The sequence below is a fragment of the Parus major genome, chromosome 3 (assembly GCF_001522545.3).
Source record: "Parus major isolate Abel chromosome 3, Parus_major1.1, whole genome shotgun sequence".
NCBI classification, from domain to species: Eukaryota; Metazoa; Chordata; class Aves; order Passeriformes; family Paridae; genus Parus; species Parus major.
This window is the reverse complement of record NC_031770.1, coordinates 16,383,794-16,395,945: the sequence shown is the minus strand read 5'-3', so window position 1 is coordinate 16,395,945 and position 12,152 is coordinate 16,383,794. Positions and strand designations below refer to the sequence as shown.

The following is a 12,152-nucleotide window of genomic DNA, read 5'->3' as shown; positions in this document are numbered from 1 at the left end:
CTTGACAGAGAAATATGGGAAAATACAGCTTGCACAAATAGCTGCAAGAAATCAAGAGTCACTGACTTGGGCACTTAAAGAAAGATTTTAATATGACCAGAGTTAGTGAAATTAAAATATTATTAAGAGATGCTAAAATGGCCAATAAGTACCATGAAATGGAAACATCATCACTTTCTTTGTTGGGTACAACCTTTACTTGAATTAATTCCAATATGCAATTTGCAGGGTTGATTATAAAGAAGTTTCACTAATGTTTGAGGTCTGTTTTTGTTTTTTTCTAATGAAAAATGCTATAACCAGCATTTCTCAATAATTATATTGAAATCAAAAGGCCATCCTACTATCTTTGGAAAAAAAAATTTAAAAACGTAAAAATTCATGTGTACAGCCTCCCATTATTATGTAGCAATACAAGTAGTAAGGATATAAAAAAATATTTAGCATTTAAGTTTATTTTCTAAATGGCACAACTTAGCAGCATAAGATTCTGGTCAGAAATTGCTGGAGGCTGCAGGGTACTCTAGACAAGTATCACTATGCTCTTGCTATCACATTCTTGCTAATTTTTGCTATTTTTATGATGCCTCCTCAGGCAGCTGCTTGCGACAGCTGTTGAAAAATGGCCCATCTAGACTATATTGGCCTTTGATCTGGCATGATATGGCTGTTCTTCTGTTTCTTGGCTTAAAATCTTGCCAGTGGAAGCTGCTCAGAACCTCTAATTGTTTCATATGCCACCTTTTGATATTTACAGACAAGAGGTTGAGTATGCTAAAATAATACTGAAATTGTACTCTTCTCTGGTTTAAAAAACTTGTATTACTAGTGGGATTTCAACATTGACAATGTTCTAAAATAAGTTTTTAGTTCTCATAAATTACTAAAGAACAAGAAAAGTTCTTAAGAAGAAACAAGAAGAAAATCTAGCTATTTCTGCATCAATTTGGCACTTTTAAACTTTTTTTTAACATGTTACTTCACTGATATGTTCAAACAGAAAACTGCTCATTTCATATTCCCTTTAAGAAGCCCCCTTTTTAGATTATACTAACTCCTTAGTATAAGTAGAAGTTACCAGATTAAATCCCTTAACTATAATCAATGTTCACTTCTAAAATATAGCAAGAACTATCACAAAGCATGTAATTAAAAATTAAATATTCAAAAAGCAATACCTGATATTTGAGGAGTCTATTGAATTCTTAATGTCATTTAATGAATCTGTTAGTGACTTAAATTCAAAGGAATTCAGATCCCCTCCTTCTGCTAGACACTGTAGAAGAAGAAAACAAACGTGTTCTTACAGTTCAGCACAAAAACTGGCAGAGAAGCTACTTTGTGCAAACTTTTTACCTTAATTTGCAGTAATATTGCTGTAAGTCTAGAGATAAGATCAGTTAAATTTTCACTGCCCACACAGAGTTGTCCTGTTGACAAGGTATTTGCTTGTCTGACGACCTCCTGAGCTTCCTCTTCACATCTGCGCCTCAGATCCGTGGGTTGGTCAGCAGGCTGGAGGCCCTGGTCGGGAGCAAGCTGCAGAGATGTGAGGGGGAGAAATTAAGAATAAAGATGTCCTTTTGCATTTGATGGATATGTGAAATGAGATGATTTCAAAGACAGTTTGTGTGTATACAGTACACAGTGTTTCTTTATGTATGTTTACTTCAGAACAGGCCACTGGTATCAGGAAAAGTGCTGCTCAGAAGGAGACACAGAAGGAATCCAACACAGCTACCAATAGTTTCAGAGTGACTCTCACCCACCCCCTATTCCTAGGAAATTCTGTTTTCTACTTACGTTAAGTAAAACTACCAAGTACACAGAAATTCCAGCACAATCTTACCTCATAGCAGTACTGTTGAACTTTATGCAAAACTTTATTTAAGTCTTTGTTTAGTTGTTCTAGATCTAGAACAATAGTTGCATATCTCCTCTGAAACTCAATGCCGATTGGCATGGAATAGGATTTCTGTGGAAAACACAAAGCATATTAAAATTAATGCAATACTGTACAGTTACAGATTTTGAACTCACCAAAAGCAGTTTTTACTTGAAAATAATACTGAGATATTTGAAATACTGGTGTCAAATAGAAAAACATTAAAATACAAAATATTAAAATGCAGTATTACCATTTATAACTCCAAGGAGAACTGTGTAGGTAACAGCCATGCTACAATAATCTGTGGTGGTAAATGCTACAGAAGATGACTGTGGTCTGACTTGCTTATTCCTCCAGTGGCTGGGCATGGCTTTTGGGCATGCTCTGGTTGAGCAGAAACCCATCCTGCCAGCAGAGGAACCGTACAGGACAATATGGCCTCAACCACCTCTGCTGCAGGATGGGAGGCACATTTGACTAGTAAGTTATTGGGCATTTGAAGATGACTCAGTGCTACACACCTTTTGTTACAGCTAACAGTTCTGCCAAAAAAGAAAGTTACTAGAGCTTGTATTTGGTAACAGTGTTTTGTAAGCATGATTTTACACAAAAATAATAAATACCAAAACACAGTACCTTGTTTCTTTTACTCTTTTCAGAATATAGCTTGACATTGTTTGGGTGATATTTATGAAATTGAAACAAAACATACAATATACTATAGACTTTCCACTCCGAATTGCCTTTTGCAAGAGAAGCTAGAGGTAGTTCCAGCCATAAGACTGAGATACAAGTACCTCCTAAAACCAAAACTTTAAGCTATAGATTTTACACACAAGATAAAGCAAATTGCAAAGTCAAGAGCATCCATCAGGATAATCCTGGTCAAAAACTCAGAATGTTTAAAACAGAGCTTTAAACTAATACCATAATTTCAGAATTCACTGGAAAGTAGCAAAAATTTGCCATACTTTCTGGAACATAAAAAAATCAAATCTTTCAGACCTTCTCCAGTGACCAGTTCCCTTAGAGCAAACTGAACTGCTCCAGCTTAGCTGTGAAATCTGCAGACAATTATGAATTCCCTATCAGAGAGGAAAGGCTAAGGGCATTCTATGCTAGTGACAGCAAAAGAAATATCCCAGTACCAGCACTATTTCTGACCTGGAACCCAAGACCTGGAAACACTGATGAACAGCTAAACTGACAAAAGATGGATGGTTTTCAGTAGATGGAAGCAGGTAACACCTCAGCCACCAAGGATCTAGAAGCTTCTCTAAGACAATCAGTATTACCTTTACCTTATTTTTATTGCAGGTCCTTTCAATTTATACTTGTTTATCCAAATGTTTACTGTTTTATGTACACAGTAATTTGTTTATAGACTGCTACCCAGACTAGTACAGTGATGTCAAGAAAAATTAGGCAAAAAATGTACAGTTGTATACATTAATAGCTCCTCTGAAAGCATCCCCTGACTCGTGTCAGATAATAATGACCTACATTCAGTACCATTTCTGATTTTGGTCAGTTCCATTTATTTCTGTATTGAATCAGTAATTTTTTAAACATTAAACAGAAGTCTTCATAAAAGGATTACTTTAAACCAAACAGCAGTGGTACTCTAAGAATTATCAAATGACAAATGTATGAATTATTACCAAAGTCTGACAATTAAAGTACACCCAAATGAACTCAAAGGATTCAATTCTATTCAAGTTCAGGTATGTTATTGATGTTGAAGTGAACTGGGGTCAGAAAAAGATCCTTGTTCAAAGAAAATATATTTTAAAGGAGAAGCAACACATACTCAGTGCCACAAACATGGATAGGATTGCCAAGGAACAAAGAGGATTAGAAGATGATCTAAGAATATGGCCCAATAGGAAGGTTTCACATCCTCTATTTTTATCAGGACAGCCTTGAGTAGTAATGGAGGTTGCTTTATGATTGCTGGTTTACAAAGGAAATAGACAAAGGAAGAATTTCAAAGTATCTCAGAGTCCTTAGGCAGGTTACAATTGAGCTAAAATGTATCAAATTTAGCATCTATTTCTAGACTTACTTCCCAGTTGCTTTTTTGCTCTTTCAATTTTGTGGAATAAGGAGACCAAGAAAAGTAACACTACAGGTAACTTACGACTTAATAGCTGAGCTAACATTCAGGTTCTTGCTAGAGCAAAGATACTGTCATTCCTATAGATCTCCTTATCTATGCAAAAAAAATTAAGAGCTAAATTAATTATCAGAGTTGCAGGTCACAATGACATTTTAATCTTACTTCTCTTTACATCTAATTTGTTACTAACATACAAAATTAAAAGACAAAACATTTGGTGTACAGGAAAAATAGTATAGTAACTGATAAAATGATAAAAATGTTTTGAAGAACGTGGCACAGAAGAAGAAAATTACTGAGACACAGGGATGGGGCAGTAGGAAGCTGAGTAAGAGAATGTACCTAGCACATGATCATTGAAGGCAGAAAGAGAAATCTCAACACAATAAATCACATCTTTCAACATTCAAATATTTTACCTGGAAAATAAAAATCAACTCTTTTGATTCAAGAAATAATAAGGGATCCTTCTTCTCCACAAACCTTTAGCCTTCTGTACAGTGCAGAGACAACAGCTTAGATGGATGCTGGCAGAAGGCTCAGACTGAGAATTTTCTTAATTTATAGCCATGGGTGGTAGAAGAGCCACTCTTAAAATTTTGATTTACTGATTGCTGATTAGATAAAGTTAGCAAGAAAAACAATTCTGCTGCTGCTAATTATGCTGTAGCTGCTGTGGTATCGTAACTTTAAATGCCAGTCAAGGGCTTTACAATAAAATCTCTGAAATAAGTAATTGCTTTAACCAGAAAGCTGAGGTAATAAGTATCTACCATCTGCAAAACAGTTTTAGCATAAATATCTTACCATATAAACTTGTATGCCAAATTCTCAAGGTACATAGTATTTCCTTACTTGATGTGTTAAATGACATGTGCTATCCCGACGTTAACATTAATCAAAATGCACAAAGCATTCCAAAGCACATTGCTTTCAAAGGAGAATCATGTTTGAAACTACTGACCTCTCTGACTTGTCTTTAAAAATAATAAAGACATTTCATGTCATAGAAAGCAATAAAATACAGGTTTTATTTAGAATAATTTTAATTACTAATTAAATTTATTTACATTAGCAGTTAAGTACATAATGTTTTAATAACTGAAAAGAGAACATTCTCACCAGCTTTTCTGCTTCTGTATTCATCTCTCTCAATTGTTTGATGTGTTCCTTCTTGATCATAAGGATTTTTGATAACCTGGTCTAAAACAAAGGAAATACTTTTAGAAAGAATAGGTCCTTAAGCAGTTTTGAAATGCTATAGAAATTCAAGATAAAAAACCATAACTGTTTCCTTCATAATTTAAAACGTATTTGTCAGTTGTTGATCAAGTTAAAAAGCAGAAATTAAAGTTAATTAAAATTAAATGATGGATTTTCCAGAGATTTTTAAAGTGATTCCAAGTGCCCTAAATTGAAGAGTGCTAAAATCCATCAGCTGAAATTCCCTGTAGGAAGAATAACATGATTTATGGCCAGCTAGAGGCTGAAGAACCAGTTTTTTTATAGGCTGAAGGAGAGTGAAGGGTGTTATGGTCATGATACCACAATTAGTATCACTCACCTCACTACACCTTTTTTCCCCACACAGTTCTCAGTTGTGGCCTCCACCGAGCACCAGCCCTTTCTGTAAACTCCTGTAGTAAACCCTGGTATAGAGATTGGATCAATTTTATACAGAACAACTCTGGGCTTTCCATTTCCCTCTTTTGTAATGGGAATACCCTGTGTCTCCTGACCTGGGGACCTAGCAAGCTGAAGTAGTCACTGGGAGCACTTTCAACACACTCATCATTCTTAAAACTATTCATACTCTAGGGCCCTGAGAGAAATCCTAACTTCACTACAACCAGCAACATTTTTATTACTGGAGTAAACAGAGCAAGAATTTCAGGTTCTATACATTCCAGAGGGGTTAACTGCATCCTGGCAGTGAAACACGTGACTGGGAGAAATAGGAATTCCTAGTTCAACACACATCTGATTTACACATAAATCCTTTTGTGACTTTTAAGTTCAGTCTTAATGCAGCCAGATTGCTTGTCCTCACAAATTGTAATTAGAAAATTGTTCCAGGATCTCTTTCAGCTACTGAGGAATATTCTGGGAATTTCCATGCTAAATGCATTCTTTTGCACGTCATAGCAATTTGTTCAAAATTGCCAAACAGCCAAAGCTGTATTTTAGCTAAATATAGGTGTTCCCTCCTTATTCAGAGACAATAAAAGCATATCCACTGTTCTTCCACATGATTAATCACAACCCAACCCTTTTCAGTCGCCACTCACTTAAAGAGCCTTTCATCTTTTAAACTTTTTGGCCCTTTTTGTATCTTTTTCCATTCACTGCCATCTTTCCTGTGTGTGAGCACAGGGAGCTTTAACAGTATTCTGAATGACACATGTGGAAACTAAACCTATAAAATGGCATCAATACTTCTCTCTGCTTCAAATATTTTGCCAGATGCATCTTAAGAATGGATGGTGAGCCATGGTCAGAGGTACAGAGGCAATACTGCATGGGTTATCAGCCTCCCAATTCCAGCTACTCATTTCTGTCCTTGTGCTGTCCCCCAGTGCCAGCACTTGCATTATTGCTCTTTGCATTTTTCATGAAGAACCCAATCACAGAAGAGATAATGACAAGAAAATAAATTCAGAAGGGGCAAGAAAGAAAAGTAAAATTGTTACTTGTGAGTTGGATTGTCTCTCTGATCAAGTTTCTAACACACCACACAAGTGTTCATGTTGCCAATAAAACACCTGGGAGGAAGAAAAGCACTGTACACCATCTGCCACTGCTGCCAAAAAGTTACTTGTCAAGCTGTGCTGTCATCGCCATCCAGCAACTGCCTAACACATTCTTCTCTTTCATGAAGTTGATGAGTCCCCAAATTAATGCAGAATATATAATTTGTTCCCCGAATTTGCAAGGCATTTGATTCTTAACTTCTACTTTGACATGCAGACATATGTGAGGATGCACAGTGCTGGTTCTCCATTTGATGAGCTTGGATTTTCTATTATATTCATCCTATTCCAAGACATATTCCAATGATCAGGATAATCTGATTCTAAGATACTATTCTCACTGGATCTATCATGTCCACCAACTTTCTTTCAGGGGTACATTTTATTACACAGATTGCTAGTGAATGCTACAGTTCAGTCCAGTCCTATTTGTCTTGAGAAATTCTTGTCTAACAGCTCTATTTTCACCATAACTCATCCTGTTTACCATTGCAATTTATAGTTCTCAATAAACTGGAAACAAGTTTTTAGTACAATGGTTTTCCCCAGTAAAAGAAATGAAGGAACAACCCAACCGGAATGTTTAGATTGTCATTTCTGACTTTGTTTGTTACTCATAAAAGATGAGCAATTCAAAATGTAGTGTGTGATAACTTACTATGCAATATTTTCAAAATTTTCATAAGGAGAAAACAGTCAAAAATCGAGTACCCATTTTCAGACTGTTCCTCCTGTTTTTAAGCTGGGAAGATCCGTCCTTTCCTCACATGCAGACACCAGGTCACTGCTGTGCCTGTGCTGCATCACCACACTCCCTCTACCGGGCATGCAGCGACCCTGCCAACATCTGCTTTGTCTTACAGCGCTGCCTCCCAATCCAGTCTTTTACCCCAAAACAAGAAAGGAAACAGGGAGGAAGGAAAATAAAAAAAGCTGTATCTGAATACTTGGAAAAACGTTCTCCAAATCCTGGCTAGAATGCACAAATGCAATCTATCGATTTTGACCTGCCATATAGCATATGAAATATTTAAGGATACATTACACAATGAATTAAGCATGCAGAACTTCTTAAAAAAAATATTACTCATTTATTGCTGACTTAATTCTTAATATCATGTTAATTTTTGAGTTAGTCTTTTAATACATTAGTCCACAGTCTCAGGTGCCAAAACGTAACACATAGTAATAATATTAAGATTTAGAAAAACTGAAGACAGTGTAGAACAATGATTAAAATAGTTGTTACAAGTCCCAATGCTTGCTTACAACTTCAAGTTACAGGTAGAGAGAACATCCATAATATTTATTTGTCATTGTATACATATGATCTTGGATTCACTTCCTCTTCTTCAAAGCTAATTTTAAGATAAGGGAAATAAGGGGCTGGGCTGAAACCTTATTAAAGGTGTGCTCTGTGTTTTCTGTTTTGTCTAAAATTCTTCCCATAAAATTGTTTCTTTGTGGTCTTAAAAATAACTTCCTGGCAATAGTTTTCTAGAAAGCTTTCTTGGAATCAAATGTTTTTTGACCATTTACTTCCTGAATCAACATTAAATCAGAAAAAGGGATTTGACTTTTTTTAAGTACCAGTCTATCAGAAAGGCTAAAAGGCAACACAGTCCTTAACATAACAATACACCTGGACTAGTGAATACAGCACAAGCAAAAAACAGCATTCACCATTCTCATGTATTTTACAGCACCAAATTTCAGTACCTCCTTGAACATCTAATTAAAAAATTCATTCTTAAAAATAATGCTTCAAGTCCCTCCATAAATGTTTAAGCCCTGTGATCCATTCAAATAGACAAACACCAAAAATCTGTGGATTGATTTTGTTCAAAGTATTTTGAAAATCTTCAAGCAGAAATACATATTAATGTGGTATCTTTGTAAAATGCTGCCATTTGCAATACAAGCAAGAGACCTATACTTGCAAAACTCAGATTTCCTTACACTGAGTAGTAATACACAGCAAAACGTGACTGACAAATCACACATTTTCATATTTAAAACACAGAAACAATATCATAAACAGATTAATTTGATGTACTAAGATGATGTGAAGCTCAATACACTTTAGTTATTTAGTCTCACTGATCATACTCCCTGACTCCAACAGGACAGCTGCAGATACAGTTTAGCTGCATAAAGACTGTATCTTTTGTGTAGTTCAATTTTACCACAATTAATCTAATAGCAACTACATCTCTTTTAAATTTTCTTAGCTAAGCTAGATGGCACGCCACCATTTTCAAAATCAGCTTCATACAAGTTTCCTCTAAAAAAGCTGAAGAGATGATTCTGTCAAATAAAATTCATAATGCTGAATGGCCCAAATGTTAGTGTGCCATGTGAGTTACTAACATAAACTTATTCTTTTGACCAATTACACAGACTTTTAAAATTGAAGGCATTTTATTTCTCAGTTCTTAATATTTTAAATATGAATCATTCCAATCTCCTTTGGCATGTTCAAAAGCGCTTTCCTTGTTAAAGACTTCAATCATTGATCTTAAGCTAAGCCAACATGAACAATTACATTCTTCCATCATCCTGGAAAATGCTTCAATGTGTTTTAATATTCAGTCAACCTTGGCTTCCTAACAGTCTGTGCTCTTCTGAACTGGTGCACAAAAACCACCGAGGAATTATTTCATAAAGGTGAGGACAAAAAAGTATTTTCTGTGTAGTGTTACCTATAAAATGAATGTTTGCTTGCATGGAAATGAGTGCTGCTTTTCTTCTCCAAGAGCGTAGAACATTATACAACATTAAGATATATATGATAATGCATATAGGCAAATGTTCTTTGCACAATGCAAGTATATTTTAAATAAATAAATTAGTCTTAAGGTCTGCATGTAGAAACAATTCTTATTTTAAAAAGATAAAATGGTAGAGCTGGGAAAATAAGACACTTTTGATGACCTCTGTGGCCTGAAAAGTAGCATATTTCAAAGGTTATAAACAAGTGAGAAAATTTAGAAGGGAGGAATAAAAACATCTCTTCATCATAAACATCTCCTCAAAAGTTAATTTGGCTATTAACATATCTGTCATAAATTAACAGAAAGTCACTGAACTGCAGAAGAATTAGCAGAATAAACACAAAAGGACAACAAACAACAAAATTAAGAGCTGCAGTTAATACTTACCACTTGAATGAGGAATTCTACTGGAAAGCCTCCTAGTGTTTCACTATCTGTGCCTGAAATTTTGTTTTTCCATGAAGATTGTCCTAATAAAGGATCACTGTCCTATAAAGGATAAAATATCTACATTAATAGCTTCTTTTTAGAGGGTCTTGCTAAAATTTTTATCTTGCTAAATAACATCAGAAAGTTCATCTCAAAAACTTTTTAATGTAACAGCTTCAACACATATCAAAAATACTATGATTAATACCACTTGAAAAAAGTAACTTACTGTGATTGGAGACTGGAGTGAAGGTGTGTATGGCAACCGGGGAGGAGTCATGAAGAAGCGTGAAGGCCGTTGTTTCTGTCCAAAGGCAGCGATTGGCATGGTTTCATGAGGCTCATTACTCTGCCAGACAGGAAAAGGGAAGATGTACTTTAGGGTCTGATTAAGTTTTACCCTTTTGGAACACATAATTTCTTTTTGGGGTATGGACTAGCTGTGCCTATCCACACCCCAACCCATCCGGATAGAAAGATGAACATTTTGCTTCTGGTCTAGGCAGGAGCTTCAAAATCCTAATGTGTTGCTGGAGTTTTCAAAGTGTTCTGGCATCACATAAAATAAAACCTGCATGAATATTTCCAAAACTGCTATTGGCAGACAAATCACAACAGGAGTTCAGCAGAGGCTACAAACTCAGAACATGACAGAGACTAGAGGAATTATGTAGATCCAACACTACATACAAAAGGAAGTGAGGTCCTCCAGAAATCTTGCAGTCTAGGCTGGATTGTCTGGCAGGAACAAAGCCCAGGAGCTGGGAGATAACCCCCAATTGTTTGACCAAAACAACATCCCTCCCAGGTAGCTTCATTAGCACAAGTAATCTCAAAATCAAGTCCAGTCACCTCATAATGCTACCTTGCAACTTCCACAGGCCTTTCCTGACTTTGGCATATCACAAAGGGCCAGGTTTTGTTGAACATTTTCTGCAAATCCTAGCAGGATCCCATTGCAGAATTCTCTTTGGGATCTTATACTACTCATTGCATTTATTCATATTGAACTCAGGCTATTGTAACAGCTTACAATAGATGGTCTAGTAAATTATTCCACCCTAAGCCATTATGCTTTACTCAATAGAGGGTTATCCTGTTCTTTAAAACCATGAACAGTGAAAGTTTATCATCCTGGAATTTCCCATGAATCTCTTATGTTTGTTTCTACCTCATGCCAATACCACCTGGGTGTAATATTTTTTTATTTTCTTATTTTTGATTCAAGCTTATCATTGTGGATTTTTTAAATTTCATTTTCTAATTATAGCTACTTTCAGAATGTGTAATTAATACTTACAAGAACTTCATAATCTGGGACTGTGTGTGTTCCAAGACCTGCCCTGTCAAAAGTCACTCTGTAGGTAGCATTTAGAGTGTCTACAGCATCTATTTGTCCTGTGAACAGGCCATCATGGACACCTCGCAAACGGGCTGAAAAAAACAACAGGAGAACCAAGAATCCAAACATTACAATGCTATGACACAAATAACAAAAACATCTTTTAGAAGTAATTCTTGATATGTATACTTAAAGGACATAGATTAAATGGAAAAAAAAAAGTATGTAATAGAAATATTACCAAAATTTGGACAAAATTTAAATTTGAAGGTCAAATATTTCCCAAATAATCCTTAGCACTACACTTATGTCTAAGAAACTCCTATTTCATACCCAAGACCTTCTGACAGATCGATTTTGCAAGCAAAAGTCAATTTCCAGATGATTTTGCACAGCATTTCTCACTGAACACCTTCTCTGATGACTGCATATTTAGCAAAAAACAGCGTGGAAGACAGCTCAAGGATACAGGTCTAGGAGAGAGGAGAGGCAGTGTGGTGCACACCTGCTCTTCAGCAAGAGCTAAGGGCAGTAGTGCTCAACACAAAAAATACAATGAACAGCAGTGGCTTGAATAGGAGATGCTGAAGTCAAAAGCACCTGAACCAAAATCAGACAGGAGGAAGGAATTCAAATTTTCACAAAACCTGTGGAATGCTTTCAACAATATTCCTTCCTCAGTTGTGGGTAAGGTCTTTAAGTAAGGCAATGTCATGTTTAGCATACATGTCCAGTTACACTGCAATATCAATTGTTTATCTGTTTCAAAACAGGTAGTTTTATATTTATGAAAAAATAAAGTTCAAGCTTCATATTAGGTCATATTCTAAAATCAGACAACATTCAATAT

The 12,152-nt window shown here is 35.6% G+C and overlaps 1 protein-coding gene across 1 annotated transcript in view; it reads right to left on the bottom strand.

The window, feature by feature from the left end:
* LIN9 (lin-9 DREAM MuvB core complex component) overlaps nt 1–12,152 on the bottom strand; it is a 49,393-nt gene that overhangs the window by 12,241 nt on the left and 25,000 nt on the right. The window contains exons 8-14 of the mRNA XM_015622913.2: nt 11,261–11,394; nt 10,190–10,309; nt 9,919–10,020; nt 5,130–5,210; nt 1,850–1,975; nt 1,357–1,539; nt 1,179–1,276 (exon numbers count right to left, since the gene is read on the bottom strand). Of these exons, the coding sequence (XP_015478399.1) occupies nt 1,179–1,276; nt 1,357–1,539; nt 1,850–1,975; nt 5,130–5,210; nt 9,919–10,020; nt 10,190–10,309; nt 11,261–11,394 (844 nt within the window). The remainder of the gene's footprint in view (nt 1–1,178; nt 1,277–1,356; nt 1,540–1,849; nt 1,976–5,129; nt 5,211–9,918; nt 10,021–10,189; nt 10,310–11,260; nt 11,395–12,152) is intronic.